Source organism: Trichoplax adhaerens, genomic scaffold (assembly GCF_000150275.1).
Source record: "Trichoplax adhaerens TRIADscaffold_7 genomic scaffold, whole genome shotgun sequence".
NCBI lineage: Eukaryota > Metazoa > Placozoa > Uniplacotomia > Trichoplacea > Trichoplacidae > Trichoplax > Trichoplax adhaerens.
In genome coordinates this window covers 4,393,488-4,411,351 of record NW_002060949.1, presented here as the reverse complement: position 1 = coordinate 4,411,351, position 17,864 = coordinate 4,393,488, and the positions used below count along the sequence as shown (strand labels likewise).

Genomic DNA, 17,864 nt, shown 5'->3' with positions numbered 1-17,864 from the left:
TCATTTGCATGAAATATGTCTATTAACATTTAGATGTTTCATCAAATTGAACTCCTTATATATATATACAGTATAATTAATTAATAGCATACAGTACTGTACTTTGGATTATCTTTCAGTACTATTGGAAGTGTGCATTGATTGATTTTTACATCATTTCTATTTCTGTAATGAAGTGTTTGTTTTCTTAAGGATTATTCTCCATTTATTGAAGCTTATTTTACTAACTCGTGTCCCTTGTCGTATCAAAATCCAATTCGAAATTTTTTTGGGGGGTAACGACATTTTAATAGATTTCTATCAATTTCGTTCTAGGAAAGAAGCGGATAAACGATCTTCAATTTATCGATTAATTAATTAGCTCAGAAAAGTATATTAAGAGCAATGGCTAACGCCTCAGGTATATTAACATTCTTGTAATAACTTAATTATACAATTTTATAGTGGTTAGGCATTATTCTTACCGTTAGTCATGCATTAACGTTGATCTGTGAATTAGCAAAGTCGAAATGATATGCTTGATTAATGAATCGTCACGTTGATAATTATAGTTATAATTTATAATTGGTCTCAGTCTAACGTCATTTGGTACTAGCAAAAGACGTAGCGTCTGCTATGCAATTGACGCCGTTGATTTGCTATAGATTTATAAAGAAAAATCATGATTATGTGTTTAAATAATGTATTTACGTAACCACAAATGTTATGGTGATTCATGTCAATGCGATAACGTTCAGTAGTTATAAGATGGGATTTCAAGATATTGTACAATGGGTTATCCTTAATTTTTTCTTTCAAATCAGTGAAGTCCTTGACTCGGGGCATTTCTGCTTTTAGTTTAATCAGAATACTGTATACAGGCCGTAGAATTAGTAATTATATAGCTGATCAGTTCGTAAATTACCATGCAAGGCTTTAATTCTCCTAAAAGTGAAAAAATTACGCTTTTTTATTACTCTGAATACTGTAGCTTACATTAATTGAAGTACCTTGGGGAATATTTGATTGCCAACACTACAGTAGTTAGTACATAGTTTAACAATAGAACTACTTACTATATGTAATCAGATTAATCTGCGAGTATTCGTATCACATACGTGTACACTATACACTGTACTCGTAAAGTATATCAACCAGTTCAACTCTGTGGTCGAGAATTGTCCATTGAAACTAAAATTAGCAAATTGTTTTGTAAATTTTATAGTATACAACTCAAGGACTACAATTCACCGGTGAATTTAGTAGTCCATGATATAAATATACCGTACGCGTAGTCTTTATACTTTCCTTGATAGGTCGAAATATGCGCTAGTTCGGCACTGTTTTCAGGCAAACAAGTCCTGGATGCAAATATTTAATACTTGGTCAGCAATCATCTTTAGGGACAGCTTAATTTTCTTAGAAAAAAGTCATAAATTTCTGTTATCATGAAGGTGTCCATAGCGTGAAAAGTATATTAAATCATATTTTGATTTTACCTACTGCCTGTCCGAAGAGCTATAGTACTATAAAACTGCACTACATAGTATATACAGTATGTAGTTGAGATAATGCTTGCAAAGGAGTTTTGATAGTTTACTTACCTTTGAAAATTTACGTTAAAGTTGACCTGTTGTCGTTGCTAATGCCAATATTGCGGTTTCATATTACTATGATAAATGAAAGAAGCTATCATGAAGAACGGCAGAAAGAAGTAACAATTGATTTGTGCTTGCGGAACTTTACTACATTACTGCTATCAATAGAATTAGTAATTGTTACTGCTATTCTTGCTATTTGATTGTACAATCACTCATAATCAGAGATAGTTTTCTTATAGATTCTTCTGTAAAATATTTCGAAATGACTTACAAATCTACGTATGCTACACCCGTCATATATTTTTTAAATCAATCGGTCATGATAGTCATTATAATGGTAATGGCACTATACGAATACTACACTGAATAATTTTGTAGGGTTACAATGTTGATGTAAAACTGTAAGGGGTATTGTACTTTAAGCATGCATTGCAGGTATACTTATACCGCTAAATTAAATAATATACATATATATCGGAAAAGATATAGCAAATAATGCGCTCTAATGAATGACTTATTTTATTGAAGCGTGTACGGCGTAGATACATGTTAGTCAAGGTATAGCGTTGTGAATTTACTGCATGGCTAGAAATATTTCATTATGTAATGTATACCTTTTTTGAATGGTCGTACGATCTCATCGCGTCTATGAGATGTATTTAAGAGATAACCTCAAAAGAAATATGAGAATATTCCATATTAATTAATAGCATATGGTTTGTATATTTATAATTATAGAAAGTGGCCAAATCATTAGTGTAAGAAGGAGGGTATTTACTAATTGGATTAACTTTCATTTAAGAAATGTGAGTACTTCATTTTATTATGTGATAATTAGCAGTTTGAAAGATACCCAATAGACGTACGGTATATCTTTAATCGATTTCGCTGTAGTACTACTGTTTTGTAGATATCAATTCTTTTAGCGTAGCTATGGAACTCAATGGATAGAATTGGTGCCTACGTGCACTCATTAACAGTCATTGATTGATGTTGGATACGATATTTGATAATTAGGATGCGGCTATTATCGTAAAAATGATATTATTTTTGAAGAAAAGGTTTATTAGTTAGCTCTGTCAAAAAATTTTTTCTTAAAAAAGATTAACTTGCGTTGCTGTTTTACGAGTAGTGAACTGTAGAGGCACTACTTATACGTACTAGTAGGTTTCACTTTTTATTCGAAGAAGCTAAATTACATCATTCTAAGTGGTAGGTAACTGTATACTGTAATTATTAACACAAAGAATACGTTGTATCTTGAAATGAAGGTCTCCAAAAAGGTAGATAGGCTAGAGGACTTGTTTACCGATGGTACAAGTTTGGTTTCATTGTTGCAAGTTCTTTTCGAAGATGATATTGTAAGCTACTAAATATATGGTATAATACTTTGACTAAAGTATAGCAGTTATGTCAAACTAACTGAGTCAAGAATAGCTTGTTTCTTAGACAATTTCATTTGTGATATGATCTGTTAATAGATTACGAGTGATAGTAACGATAGGTATGCAACAGCAAATCGACTAGTTGCTTGCTTAAATTTTCTTCATCGGAAGGAAGTAAGTACAATAGGAAATGACTTGTAATTTAGCCAGAGTTTAAGTTATCATAATTTCGTTATGCTCGTATTTATTCGTGACTTATAGTTTGATATTAGTGGAATCAGCGTGGATGAAATCGAAAATGGAAATATTGAGCATATGTTGTCATTAATATGGTTACTTATTACCCATTTTCACGTAAGTACTCTAAAAATTGCGTTTTAAATTTTATAAACTCGTTTAAATCCTAAATATACGACATTTTAGATAGGGTCCAATTTCGGTATTATAATAATATTTCAGAAATTATTTCTGTATGTGATTTACTGAGTCAATTAACAAGCACGATGAAATTAACAAGTTTCTTATATGCTTTAATTCATTAATACTTCTTTTTTAAATATTTACAGATATGTTCATTTCCAGCTGCTTCGCATATTAAGAATATCTATTCTGCTCAGAAAGCTATTTTATTATGGTGCAGGAAAGCTACGGAAGGGTAAATTCAATATTGTATTATCTGTGGCTTTGAGAAAATTTTATATTAATTGAAGTAATAATACCCGTATTGCAATTTCTCGGGCGTATTGTAAAGTTTTTATTTTATCATCTGACGTGTGAAATAAATAGATATCCTGGGATTGATATAGTAGATTTTAATTGTAGCTGGAGAAGTGGTCATGCGTTAGCGGCCATAGTGCACGGATTTAGGTAAGACTACTGATAGTATTTTATTGCTATAGTTTTTGGCATTATTTTAGTACGTATTCCTCAAATAACGGTTTTTAACAGGCCTAATGCAGTAGATTTCAGCAATTTGAAGCAACTTAGACCTGTAGATATTGTTCAATTTGCTATGGATGCTATTGAAAGAGTATTTTATATACCACAACTGTTGAAAGCTAAAGGTATTCAATTGTTATACCACTCTTCATGATCTTATAAGCAATTTAATTAGTTTATATATACCTGTAATATAATTTATGATGAAAGATATTTACACTAAGACATGATTGCCTTTTAAATGTTATACGTTATCTTTTAGATATATGCAATAGTAAACCTGATGATAAATGCATATTATTGTATATATCCTTCATTACGAACGTTTTGCGATCGACATCGTTATATGAAAATGAAAAGTCTATGGTAATATAAGTTGCTATATGCATACGATGAGAAGAATTTTTAAGTAGCCAGATAGCACATTTGTAGTGATATTATATAGAAATTTTTATTTTATGATTTTAATTTTCTATGGATTAACCTTTCGTTGCATAAAGGGATTAAAAATAAAGGTAGATAATTACAAGAAACTAGCCCATGATATTATTTTATGGCTAGATCGATTGATCTCAAAGTATCAAAGTTTGTATTTACCAAACTCATTGATCGAGTTGGAGGTAAGTACACAGTAATTGTGTTCATTGCTGTTACTAGTATTGAGGCAAACTGCGATATCAATTTTACTTTTTGTTAAATTTTGCAGCCAGTAATTGTTGAGTTTGATAAATGCTTTACTGAAGATATTGCTGCGATTGAACAGATGATGCGTTCAGTTGTTCAAGCTTATATAGAGTTGGAGGTATACATTTACTAAATCAATTTTTCATTTTTTAGACCCTTGCCGTTGTAAACTTGTTTATATCTAAGTTTAATTGATACTGTGTATTAATTTTAATGTTAGCCAGTTTGATGTACATGTGAATGTTTACTAAATATTTCGCTATAGAATACACAATCGTCAAGTGATAGCGCGATCGAAAATGAGTTGTCAATTAGACGTGTCAAAAAGGTTGATGAAACCATGAATAGCTATATTTTTTTAATCAATAGTTGATGAGAGGAATAATAATCGGTAATTCTTTCAAAATTTCAGAAATATAGTACCTTAAAAAAATTACAAGAAGTGACAGAGAAAAAGTTGAAAGCGAAATATGACAAGTACCTTTTATAGTTGTTTTTTTAAAAAGATGTATTACCATGGCCCTATTATAAGTTATCTAGTAAACTAATAACACTTGCGTGATTGATGAAATTTTTTTATTTTAGATTAACTAAGCTCAAACAGTTACACGAAAAGGTTGAAACAGAGGTAAGGGGTGATTGACTCAATGAATTTACTTCAACTGAACAATTGTATTGATTTAATAATTAATATTGTCGATGCGATAAACTATATAGCTGTCGTTAATGGAAGTATCTCTTAAAGAAGTAGAAGAACGCTTGGATGAAGTAATGTTAAATATATAATAGAAAAAATTTTTTTTATTGATGTCAAAATGTAACGAACTAATTTGTTTTTTAAATTAGGAGAAGCAATTATGGCCATCCATGGACTGTGAATCAGTTCAGAAGCATTGCAAAGAGTTAAATGCCTCTCTATTGGTATAATTTTTGTATTACAATATTATAATACCCATACACTTCTGTTTACAAGTTTATTGATGTTGTTGTAATGACCGTAATAATGGATGAATTATGTATTTATGATATGCAATCATAACAAGAATGTTGTACTACTTGTAGATGTAGTAAATCAATTCTGCATAATACGTACTTATTCACAGATAATGTTTTATTAAGATAAATTAATTTATATTAAATATATAAACAGATATTTGAAAGCCGAATTCAGCGTATGAGAATGGAAACTAAACATTTAAATACTCAAGATTATAGTGAATCTACGCTATTGCAGACCACGTAAATATTATTATAATGCCTTTACATGTTAAATCAATAATTTTTTTGAAGTCTAAACGAATTTTATCCGACTCAGGGTTGAATCAGCCTATAGTCAGTGGCAGGGTCTTCGAATTCTTGTATTGACTTTGTATATCCATCATATCGAACGTCAACAACGAATGGTTGAAAGTTTTCGTAAGCAAGCAGAATCGGGTAATTTTTCAGATTCGTTGCATTCAATTCAAGAGATCCATAACTGGCTTAGCAAGAAGAAGGTAATAGAATATGCGTAAAGAATACAGGAACGTACTGAGCATAGCTAACCTAATCATTAACATTTTAGGTTGTTTTGGAAACAGCGTCGTATGGCATAGATAGGATTGATATTCAAAACTATGTGCTCGAACATCAAATTCTACATATAGCATTACTGGAACGTAGTCCCGATGTGAAATATTTGTGTAGCTTGGAGGTTACTTTAGAATATATAGATAATCTTTTTGTGGAAATCTATTTGATAAATGCAGTTGTTAATTTAATTTTCAGAATAAGGCCGAAGTTAGGCAGCAACCAAATATTATCTCGTTGATACATGACTTAAATAACTTATATGAACGTGTAATGGTACGTTTTATTACTTACTGTGTTAATTATTTTTTGTAAATGTATATCAACTGGATTTGGGATATTGTAAAGGAAAGTGATTGATAAATTTAAAAATTTTGTATCATAGAATATGTCAGCCAAAAGAATGACGAGCTTGGTATCATTGCTGGATTTTGTAAGGAATATTCAAAATGAACTTACTTGGTTGGAGCGAAAAGAAAAGATTGAGATAGGCAGAGATTGGAGTGCAACCGATTTAGATATCGATGTTCTACAGCATTATCAAAAGGTATAAGCGCCTTTCAGAGGTTCTTGTCTTAACACATAAAGACGCGACTTTGAATATATTCGGTATGATAATGATAAAACTTTAATATATGTACTCTATGTGTATGATCAGGATTTAAAGAGCGAATTTCATGAGCATCAGAAACGAACTGCAACTTACTTAAAAATAGGACGTAAATTGATAAAAGATAAACATTCTGCTTCTAAAGTATTGGAGGTAAGTGCTCTATTAAATATACTCTTGAATCGATTTAGCAATTTATAATTATCAAAATGTAAGTGCATAGTACAAATGTTGTATGTAATAGTACATGTAGGTATGAATGTAAATTTTATTGTTTATTTCGCTATCAACTTTAGCTACAAGCAATAAGTCTAGAATTTAAGTCAATTCGTATGTCAGAGTTTATTGCGGCCTTAGACAAACACATTCATCACTTACATGTATATCAGCAAGTAAGTTTAGATTGCATTAATAATTTGTCAAACTTCCGCTAATATTATAAACATATATTTTGAAAGTTTTTCCTAGATTGTAGTGAAGCTGATCATTGGCTTACGGAGAGAATAAACATACTTAATGATAAATTTGCTGAAATTAAGGACGATCGCATTAAATCCTTATGTAACACGCTTAGTGTTAGTAGGCTGAAAGTTTTGTTTTGCCTAGATTATACGTAGGACTCGATGACCATGTGATTGTTCCATATCTTTATTGTAGATTCTGAGAGAAGAGTTGCTGTCTTACCAATCTGTCATTAAGTGTCTATGTGATGTCTCTCTGAAAGTGTTACCATTACACTTCCGCAAAACTTCTAAGGAACAATTATCTATTCCAATTCGTACAATATGTAGTTATCATGATGGTCAGGTACTAAAATTATGTCCTATAAAAATTATGTACGTTTTAATTTAATTTTGTATTAATAAGCTATGATTTTATCTCCATAATAGAATGGTATCCTGAATGATAATGAATATATACTACTAGACAAATCTAATCATACCAAATGGACTGTAAGTTTAAAAGAATTAACAATAATATCAACGCAGAGAATCTTAGAAGATATTATCTCAATTGTAGATTATGACTCAAGAAAGGCTCGAATTAAGGGTACCATCGTTGTGCTTTCTTATTGAATGTCAGTGTCCTGAAGCTATTGAATCTGCTTCAAGGTTATTTCATGCATTTGTTGTTTGAAGTCAGTTATTAGCTGGTAATTCTTTTACGAATAGGAATAATTTTATTTATGTAATATTTTGTTTAGATTACGCGGAAAATATGAGTATTTACTGCAGCTGTGGAAAACTATGTATAAGAAATTAAGTTGCAATCATAGCTATACGAAATTATTTGAAAATTTATCTGGTATTATAAAATGCTATCATGAGAAAGTAAGCCTATGCATACTGTATAATAAGAAATGTTGATTACTTGAGTTCCTTACGTGATAATGGTACAATTTTATTCTTGATATGAAGTGATATCTGCTGTATAATACTTAATTTTATTATTTTTACAGCATATTATTGTAAATGCTATCAGATATAGAATATATGTGTCATCGGTAATATCTGATTCACGAAGGTTGATATCGCAAGATCTAGGACGATCATCTGCTAGAGTAGCTAGTCTAGAAGATAGCTTAAATATTGTAGAAGCCATGTGGCTAAAACAATGGCAAACTGGAAATTGGAAATCTTCTGAAATATTGACTGCATCTCTTGAAAAAAGTGTAGCTCAAAACAAACTTGATGCTAGATCAAGTAGTATCAATGAAAGAATTCACGCAAGTGCTTCTAAAGTATGAAGATTTGCCCTACTATAAGTACAGTATTATCAATCGTGATATTATAACAGTTAATATTACTTTCTCTCTATATGTCACTAAGGGAAGTGATAGTGGTACCTGTGAATGTAGGAGACGGTACGAACGTTTAGCTAAGTTTGAAGGAAGATCTGCTGATTATGAAAGTTTAGATAATATTAGTACAGCTGAAATTTATAGTGTTATGGAACTATGTTCTGGGTGTAAGAGCGCAGATACTACTGCTCAGCGTTGGATTGAAAGGTAAGAATACCAATCCAAATGTTGAATTATGCCTGTAATCCATAATAAATATTTCGTTTGTGCTTTCGTATTATAGTCTTGACATCGAATATGGATATGAAAGTTTGATAGATTTATTGAGGGATTCGATTATTCGCTATAATCAGTTGTTTCTCAGAAATTTAAGCCATGGAAATGATGCTGGCTCAATTTCTGAAGAGATTCGATATCAAAAGGTATACACAGTTATTAGTAGTCCTCTTCACTTTTAGTTATACATCAAGCCGCTCTTATTACAATGTAGCGCTAAGGTTGTATTTATGTTTGTTACATATTCCTGAACATAAAGTACCTTGAAATAGAGCTATATAACTTAAGTGGTGAATTTAGTGCAGCAGTGGATAAGGTTTTATCTGATATGTCGGAGTCGTCACTGTCATCTCAAGCTGATATGAGCTGCTTAAGCAGTCAATATACATACCTTTTGTCTCAAGCCGCACTTCATACGTTATATTTACAAAATGCGGTTGTGGTACTGGAGAATTTTAATGGGCTAATCTTAACTATAAGACCTTGGATTCGTGAGTCGCAAGGCTTTTTATCTGAATTAAAAATAGAAGCTTCAACGAATGTATTTGAAATGATTTTAAAGAGGGAAAAAATTCAGGTATTAAAACTTGAATGAGTGATCACGAGATTTGTTGAGAAGTAACTTATAGTTGTGTTGTCTGGTTATAACTTTATGTTCCATTTTTTAGGCATTACTTAATGAATTATTTAGACGAAAAACTGATGTGGATTGCATAGCCAATAGAGGATACGAATTCATAAATATTATGAATGTAATTTAATTTCAGACATAACATGGCTTCTATTGATTTTTATGAGGTAGTACTGTATATTAGGAATATTATTAAACCAATTTTTCAAAATTTAGGTGTCTTCAGAGCAGGTGGAAAGCTATCGTTGTGTAGTGGAAAGTATGCTCCAGGAATCTTTTCCATTTAGTCGTTTAAGCGATCACGGATCCCGTTATATCAGAAGACAAATAGCCGATATTAGAGATAAAATGAGAAACATGACTGAACTTTGTATTCAATTTTTAAAAGAGTTCGACCAGCTAATATCTTACGCAAGAACTAGCTTATCGCCTGTAGAAAATAGATGTGTTGATACTATGTGGAAGGTTTGTGAAGTTACGGAATATTTATCAATTTTGGAAAGACACTGCTTAAGGTACCGCTGGCTGGCTGGAAGATTAGAAAACATAAAAAAACAAAGTGAATACTTTACGGTATGTGATATGGTATAAAAATTATCTTTGATAAAATGCACGTAACTTTTACTAGTACATCCTCTGGATGCGTGATTGAATCCTTCTTTTATACTAAATAATCATTAAACAATTATTTACTTTTGCGCATATTTTTGTAGGCCTTCTTTACAGAAGCTTCTGGTTGTCAGGAACGCGTCAACAACGTTATCAGTAGTTCACAACAACTGATACCTCAGTTACGCCAAACTAGCAAATTGATGGCTTCCTTTAAAATTAAAAGTGACGCTGATAAACTATTGGAACGATGGCAAAATTTACAAAAATTTTGTAACTATCATAGAAAGACCCTTGATGCAGGAGTAGGTGTCGCGAAGGATTTACATAACGTTTATGATCGATTAAGCGCGTGGATTACAATAGCGAAACGGAAACTTGATCAGGTTACTAAATTTGGAGGAAGTTCATTTAGAATTCAGGAGCATGTAATCACTCGTAAGGTAATTCATTATGTTCGAATTTCAAGATCATTAAAAACATCTCTATAGTATGATACTGCAATTAAATGCATTTTGCTTAGTAATGCAACAGTATGGAAAGATTTAATAAATATTTGTCGATTCCGGTAGGAATTTTATGATGGGCTTCAACAACAAAAGAATGATATTGTACAGTTGAGAGAGAAAATACAAGAATTTGTTTATTTAGCTGAGGTATACTTTCTGTTTCGTTACTTTTGTACCGTTGTGGTTGCGATTAGATCTTAAACAGACTAATTTATTTTGCATACCATTTAAGAAATTTGAGGAAGATCAAGAAAATTTTTTGGATACTATAACTGGATATTCAGGATCATTTCCTGATAATGAAAACGGAGATGATGAAAATGGAGCAACCATAGTAGAGGAGATGTATGCTAGAATTGATCAACAGCTGAACGATATTGTTGTCCTTTATGAAAAATCAGAAACTACAGAATCGGTCGAACATCGTGAATGGTATATCCAGAAGTTTCTTTATTTAAATGCATTTTTGCATTATAATGTTTCTCAGCTAGACGGAATTATCAATTCGATTAATTCACCTCTCTATGAAAGTATTATGAGACTCAAGGTTTGAAAGCGATTACTAGCTAGTTTTGTTAAGTAATTGGGCTGAAGATATGTTCCACGTTAAGTTTGATTTCAATTGATTATATATATATGATAGGCTTCCTCCACCTTGTTACTGTCATATGAATGGGATGCTATATGTAGTCAAGATAGGAATGACATATTTAGCTCGACTTGTGAGACTCTTCGTCTTAAGTTAAGAGGACATCAAGAATCCTTAGATGAGATTATCCAAGTTTGTCCGGATGTTTATGATAAATTACGAGATTTTACTGGTTGGTTACAAAGTGACTCGTCACTTACTATTTTGCAGCTACTCGGTGAATTTTCTAACGAGAAGGTAGTTATTTTAAATAATAGTGACTTTGTTGCATCCGTGATGGCAATTTGTGTATTGAATTTCATGCATTGCTATATGCACGTTTCTATTTAGGCGACTGAATCTGCTTTAGTTCAAGTTGATTCATCCTCACATAAAGAAGATGTGACTTATGCTACTCTTACCAATCTAATTATTGGCTTAATGAAAAGATTTACAACTGTTCTAAGTTTGATTTACGAGCGGAAACAAAAAATTATGGAATTTACTGAGCGTGCAATTGTGCTATTGAATTTATTTAATAAAACTAATAACTTACTTGAAAATGTGGAGGAAAGAATTGCCATTACTGGCGGACCTATATTATGTACTGCTGCTGTAACGAAGACTTTAAATTTTCTGCGTGTACGTATTTGAATTACAGGATCATATATTATTATCATATATTATTCGCTGTACGATAATTTATTAATTAATCTTTTCTGATGTTGCTTATCTAGTTATTACCTGAAGAACTTGAGGAGTATTCGGAATATATGAAGCGTATTGCGGAATCAACTGTTTCTTTGTATGAGGTGTTGGTAAAATTGTGGTCAGCAGATTCTAATGTGTATATTAATGTAAAGGCTTCGGTAGAAAATCAAATTTCAAAATTAAGTAAAATGCAAACTAGTGCATTTACGAAGGGCGAAACTACAAGGAAAACATTGGAGAGATACCTGGAAGATTATAATAAGCTTAAAGCAATGATATCTAACCTGCGCTCATTGGAAATTAATATTTATTTCATTTTACAATTACCATTTTACTACTTTGTCAAGCCATATCTCATTCAACAACACTTGCATATATTACAGGTCGGTGGATTTTGAATCTTATGTAGATTTTACTCGTTGTTTATATGTCCTTATTCATGCTTGATTTTTTTTGAACAAAGACGATTCGTGATAATTTGCCAACGAAGTTTGCCGTATTAACCAATTTCGCAGATCACCTACAGAAAATATATGCAGATGCAAAATTTGGAGACGTTTCAGACGAAATATCCAATTTAGAGTCTAGAAATTCAGTAGTAGTTTTGGAGATCCAAATGAAAGAAAAGCAACTTTTAGCTACTTTGAATAAATCAAAGGATTTTTTTAATAACGTAGAAATGTTAGGTATTTGGTTAAATGAGAAAAAACGAAAATTAGATTTTTCTGAAGAGACGGATGAGATAATTACTGAAGTTGACGATATTATACAGATGGTATCTGATTTTAAAAGAGAACTTAATCATTGTGAACGTATTATGACTTATGTGGCAAGTTGCTGTAGACTAGCTACAGAAGAATGTTTCGAAAGTGAAAAATCTGCCATTAGACAGCATTTTTCTGAACTAGAAGTTATTTATTTGCGACTTTGTAATGATGCAATTGAAATTGAACGTTCTCTTAGTAGTTTTATTAGTAGGTTATCTTTGGAGAAGGAGATAACAGTTGAAGGCCGAATACTATCAGAGAAGAGCATGGCATTAGGACAAATCATGCCATTGACGGTAGCTGCAAGATTGCATGTATGGTTTGGTCGTATTTAGCATCCTTACATTAGTTTTGTGTATTCTTTGTAAAATAGCTTCATCACCCAAGATTGCCTCCAGTTACTGAGGACATCATTGATCTCGGAGAAAAACGAACGGAAGAGAATACATCCAGCGATAGTATTTCGAGAAATGTTGTTAGTAATGTCCTTGATGAAGGTCTACTAATTACGGTCATTAATAAGACGGTTGAAATGTTAGAGCAGCAGGCTGAAGTTGACGTTGATGACGATGACGATATAGCAATTGAGATAGATGAGATAGTAGCAGAAAAAGTAGACCCCACTTACACTTTTATGGATGAGCCAGATAGATACCAAGAGAATAACTCAGTAGTGGTAGAAACGAAAATTGATCAATTACAGGAAATAAATGCTGTAGCACAGGAAGATAGCGCAGAAATAGCTGTCGAGCCTCCTCGGCAGATACTCGAAAATATTGAAATGACAGTGGCTCCAGTTGAACAGCTTACCATGGTAGGAAATTTTTTCGATGATGATCGTATTAGTTTTAATAATGAAGACGACAGTAGTTTAGCTAAACCTCCGGAAGAAATTATTGAAGTTTTACCTGTGGACGAAAGTCAGTCTCTTGAAAATGTTAATCCAGAAACTGCCCTTGATAGTGCATTCTTAAAAGAATTTAGTACTCTAGAGGAATTAACTAATACAGATATCTTCCAACAACGTGACTCCAAGATCAGCGGGGATTATCAACCTGTACTGGATCCAAATTTGCTACCTGAGTCTAACGAACAACTTGGTACTAGTCTACATGAAGTTACAAAGGAGCGTTCTAAAATGGATTCGATGAGACTTCAAAGTATACTTTTGAAATTGAATACTACATGTCAAAATATTGACAAATCAGCTGCAATAACGCTTTCAATAGAGGAATTATCTTCAGAAGATATGCGTATTTACAGCGGCGTGTGTTTAGTAAGTGCTTTAATCATAGAAATCACCTATGAAAGATGCAGGATACATTCATAATTATGACAGTCTTCGTTTTCAATATTTGCAAACTTTCGCTTGCAATAATATTATTTATTTATTTTAATATAGGATTTTTTAAGGTACATTAATAAGGTCGAGCAAAGGATTGATATTGCTATAGATATTGAAAGAAAACTTGTATCTGTTGCCAACGATCATGGAGAATTTACTGATCCGGAATTGACGGGGACGTCAATACTTGATAGAGTAAAAAAGTTAAATGATAAAGTGCTTTACCGACGTCAATGCCTACTAAATTCATTGAAAAGATACGAAACTATGAATAAGTCTATTCTTGAGTGTTCAACGACGGTTACTGTTGCTGAAAATTATTTAATTCAACAAATTTTTTTCGATGCTACCCTCGAAGATGTGAATAGAGTTGAATCCAATTATGAGGTAATATTTCTTTAGAGCTAGCTAGAGTTGAGAAGTTATATTAAAATTTTTGTAATTTTAATTTTCTTGCAGTCACTGAAAATTAATGTCCTTCAATATCAAAATAAATTGACCGAGATTATCCAAAATGAACAAGATGCCATTGCAGTTTTATCTGTGAAGCAGTCAGCTGTGATACAAGACAAGTGGGATAAAGTATGTAAGCGGTGCATAAAAGTTCTGGATCGTATCAACAGAGATTTAGAACAACTTGGAAAAGCTAGAAAGAAGTTACAACTTCTTGAAGAGGAATGGAATAGTTGTTATAAGGCTTGTAATAAATTGGAGAAATCAGAATTGCTAAACGAAGATATGAGATATATTAAAAGGAAAGACATTGCTAAACGAATCGAATCTCTCCAGGTTTTAATCAGTATTTTAAGAAATGTCCTTGAAATATTTTCTATGATTTGCAAAGTGAACATATATAAAGATTAACCAAACAATTTTCTATTTTCTTTCGGATGTAGGTTGCTGAGGGCGACGTTGATCAGATATTATCTAAGATATTACCTGTTTACAAGGCCACAATTGACTTCTTTCTTGAATATTACTCCAAAAATTCGATCAAAGTCATTCAAGATAAGCAATCTAACATTCAACGAAAGCTAAATGGTTCAAAGACTGCTGTATTGGATAAAATATTTAAGTTAACTCTTATTAATGGACAATTAGTAAGGTTTGAACGAGATTGTGAAGATATTTTACTCTGGTTGAATGATAAAGAAAATTTGTTATCGGAACATGAAGTATCACAAATAGATGACGTAAGCCTAATAATATCTGAATTGAATAGATACGCCTGATTTTTTGACTGTAGGTTTTTATAAATGATTAACGTTGTAATTTCATATGGTTTTAATACAGACTTTATCGTTGGAAATGGATGAAAAAGCGATTGAAATTCAAAAAGTAACTGATTTGGGTGAAACGCTTATTCCTGATGTTACAGATGAAGATGCTGCATTTATCAGTCATCAGATTAATGCCATTAAGAGAAAGCATGGCAACGTGAAGAAAGTCTTTTTTAATAAAAGGGATGAAACTACCAAGCATGAAAACTTAGCACATGAAACTACCTTCCTTCGTGGTAAAATAATAATAGTTTGTGAAGATATCGAAAAAAGCCCTGCTTTTTCTTTAGCATCCAATAATTTGAAGTTCTCAGCTTTATATGACGCACTACAAGAAATTAAGGTAGCGAATACATTCTATTTTTACCACTCGTATTACTTATCAGCAATATATCGTAATTTTTTAACTTTGATTTATCACTACACCATAATTTTCTATTTTTTGATAATTTTTAAATACGTACCTTAGGATTTAGAAAACCTTGTTCATTCTTCTGAAGAGATAGTGAAAAGACTTAAGAATCAGATGGCTTATTGGACTGATAATGATAGTCTTCCAGATCTGAGTGTTGAGATGCATGAAACAATCGATCGTTTTGATGATATTAAACTTAAATTGCAACAACAGAAAGAAATAGTGAAAGGTGCATATGAGTTAATGAAACAGTTTGAGAAGGCTTGTAAAGCAATGGAAAATTATTTATTGAAGAATCGGGAATATATTTCTCAATTTACCCGATTCGGTATTAGTCAAGCGGAATTATTGAAGCAGGAAAAAGCTATTCAAACTCATGTTCAAGAGTATAAAGATAAACGGAGTACAATCCAGTTGGTGGACAATCTTGCAAATCAATTCGTAGCAGATTACCCATGCGAAGATTCCAAAAAATTTAAAGCAAGAGCTCTTAACCTCAGTGAGCAGTATGAGAAAGTTATGAGCAATTACACATATAAATTAGAACATTTACAGAGATATTCTTCCTCATTGATGGAATTTGAAGAATTAGCGACGCAAATCTTTTCCGTTTTAGATAGCGCGGACATGTTTCTCGATGGTTCAACGTTTGATAACGTAAATGATTTATCATCGTGGATAGCTGATATAAATAAATGCAAAATATCCTTGCAGCATGATAATGACGCCTTGCATAAATGTGAACATCATCTCAAAACTTTAACTGAAATTGATTCCTTCTCTGGAAGCAGACTTCAATCGAAGGTACAAGGAATGAAAGAACGACGCCAATATACAATTAGAACTTTAGAAAGCGAGTACAATAAATACAGTCGTGTTATTTCTTTATACAAAGATTATTCACTTAATATGATTAAGCTTATTTCATGGATGGATATCGCTGAAAATACTCTTGATACCGTTTCTAATTCGTCTACTGACGCTAACGATCAATCACAGATTGAAAAACTAACAAGTCTAGCGAATGAGGTTGCGGATAATTCTTTAATTTTGGCTGAAAGCCAGAGATGCTACGATAATATTAATACAGTGTTACGTGGGGTAATTGCAAATAACATGCAAGAGTTTGATGATAATGTTGGTAGATTTAATGATATTTGCGAAAAGATTAAACAGTATCGAAGTGATAAATTGGACTGGACTAGAAATACTGAAGAGCTGTTGTTGTCCTATCGTAAGCTATTACAATATATTGAAGAGATAAAAGTTATGGAGATCATCAAGGCCCCAATGGTCAACTTAAGAATCAAAAATTTTGAGGAAGATACGCTACTACTAGCAAGTGTTACAGATAATATGGGAAAATTGTACAATGATTATCAACATACAACAGAGCATTGGCAAGCTACTGGCATGGGTAATTTACCTCTTGATCGTATAAAATCAGTTAAAATATTCGAACAGGACTATGCTTCATTACTTCTCGAGGTCAAAAGTCGAAAAGAAATTCTGAATCAGCAATTTCAACAATTGAATAGTGTAAATCGTGTGGTACAAGACATTATATCATTTTTGGAAGATACTGAGAAAATTTATACTAGCAAAGGGTTAATTATTATAAGTCTTGATGTCGTGGATGCGGAAATCGATAATGATAAAGTAAGTATATCAAATGGAATTTACATTAAAATTTTATTTTGAATAGTAGTAGAATTTATTTCAACAATTGTTAGTAACCAAGTATTAAATCCTTTCGCTGCTTGTTAAATAATAATTTTATCTATCGGATAGGAAAATCTTGAAAACTTGAAATTGAAAAAGTTTGACTTGAAACGTGTATCACAGGAAATGGAAGAACTGGCTAAACAATGCTCTTCTGAATACCTGTCTGACTTACAGTTACTGACTGATAATACAGAGAAGGAACTTGATCGGTTAACTATCATTATTTCCAATCGTTGTAACTTTCTGAATCAAAGTTTGATCGTTATACAAAAATTTAAGTGGTCATATTCAGATTTAGTCAACACTTGTGACGAGATCGACTCTTCGTATATAATAAATTTCGATTATAGTGAGTTTACATTCAAAAATTTACCACAATTGATAGATCAATGCAAGGTAA

The 17,864-nt window shown here is 31.8% G+C and overlaps 1 protein-coding gene across 1 annotated transcript in view; it reads left to right on the top strand.

Moving 5' to 3' along the window:
- Window positions 1-384: 384 nt before the first annotated feature.
- The window catches only part of TRIADDRAFT_58289 (uncharacterized protein), a gene marked incomplete at both ends in the record, with an annotated part of 34,153 nt that continues 16,673 nt past the window's right edge, over window positions 385-17,864 (top strand). Inside the window, 45 exons of the mRNA XM_002114416.1 lie at window positions 385-400; window positions 2,319-2,386; window positions 2,852-2,941; window positions 3,227-3,319; window positions 3,532-3,620; window positions 3,752-3,832; window positions 3,914-4,029; window positions 4,167-4,270; window positions 4,405-4,524; window positions 4,611-4,706; window positions 5,001-5,065; window positions 5,174-5,216; window positions 5,306-5,356; window positions 5,435-5,509; window positions 5,739-5,827; window positions 5,904-6,084; window positions 6,153-6,281; window positions 6,356-6,433; window positions 6,543-6,704; window positions 6,816-6,920; window positions 7,064-7,159; window positions 7,425-7,574; window positions 7,658-7,720; window positions 7,788-7,879; window positions 7,972-8,098; window positions 8,227-8,508; window positions 8,597-8,775; window positions 8,852-8,990; window positions 9,104-9,421; window positions 9,513-9,596; window positions 9,692-9,940; window positions 10,189-10,527; window positions 10,657-10,740; window positions 10,826-11,140; window positions 11,237-11,479; window positions 11,573-11,863; window positions 11,959-12,315; window positions 12,396-13,013; window positions 13,073-13,975; window positions 14,102-14,431; window positions 14,504-14,833; window positions 14,941-15,237; window positions 15,338-15,667; window positions 15,794-17,398; window positions 17,531-17,860. Of these exons, the coding sequence (XP_002114452.1) occupies window positions 385-400; window positions 2,319-2,386; window positions 2,852-2,941; window positions 3,227-3,319; window positions 3,532-3,620; window positions 3,752-3,832; window positions 3,914-4,029; window positions 4,167-4,270; window positions 4,405-4,524; window positions 4,611-4,706; window positions 5,001-5,065; window positions 5,174-5,216; window positions 5,306-5,356; window positions 5,435-5,509; window positions 5,739-5,827; window positions 5,904-6,084; window positions 6,153-6,281; window positions 6,356-6,433; window positions 6,543-6,704; window positions 6,816-6,920; window positions 7,064-7,159; window positions 7,425-7,574; window positions 7,658-7,720; window positions 7,788-7,879; window positions 7,972-8,098; window positions 8,227-8,508; window positions 8,597-8,775; window positions 8,852-8,990; window positions 9,104-9,421; window positions 9,513-9,596; window positions 9,692-9,940; window positions 10,189-10,527; window positions 10,657-10,740; window positions 10,826-11,140; window positions 11,237-11,479; window positions 11,573-11,863; window positions 11,959-12,315; window positions 12,396-13,013; window positions 13,073-13,975; window positions 14,102-14,431; window positions 14,504-14,833; window positions 14,941-15,237; window positions 15,338-15,667; window positions 15,794-17,398; window positions 17,531-17,860 (10,002 nt within the window). The remainder of the gene's footprint in view (window positions 401-2,318; window positions 2,387-2,851; window positions 2,942-3,226; window positions 3,320-3,531; window positions 3,621-3,751; window positions 3,833-3,913; window positions 4,030-4,166; window positions 4,271-4,404; window positions 4,525-4,610; window positions 4,707-5,000; window positions 5,066-5,173; window positions 5,217-5,305; window positions 5,357-5,434; window positions 5,510-5,738; window positions 5,828-5,903; window positions 6,085-6,152; window positions 6,282-6,355; window positions 6,434-6,542; window positions 6,705-6,815; window positions 6,921-7,063; window positions 7,160-7,424; window positions 7,575-7,657; window positions 7,721-7,787; window positions 7,880-7,971; window positions 8,099-8,226; window positions 8,509-8,596; window positions 8,776-8,851; window positions 8,991-9,103; window positions 9,422-9,512; window positions 9,597-9,691; window positions 9,941-10,188; window positions 10,528-10,656; window positions 10,741-10,825; window positions 11,141-11,236; window positions 11,480-11,572; window positions 11,864-11,958; window positions 12,316-12,395; window positions 13,014-13,072; window positions 13,976-14,101; window positions 14,432-14,503; window positions 14,834-14,940; window positions 15,238-15,337; window positions 15,668-15,793; window positions 17,399-17,530; window positions 17,861-17,864) is intronic.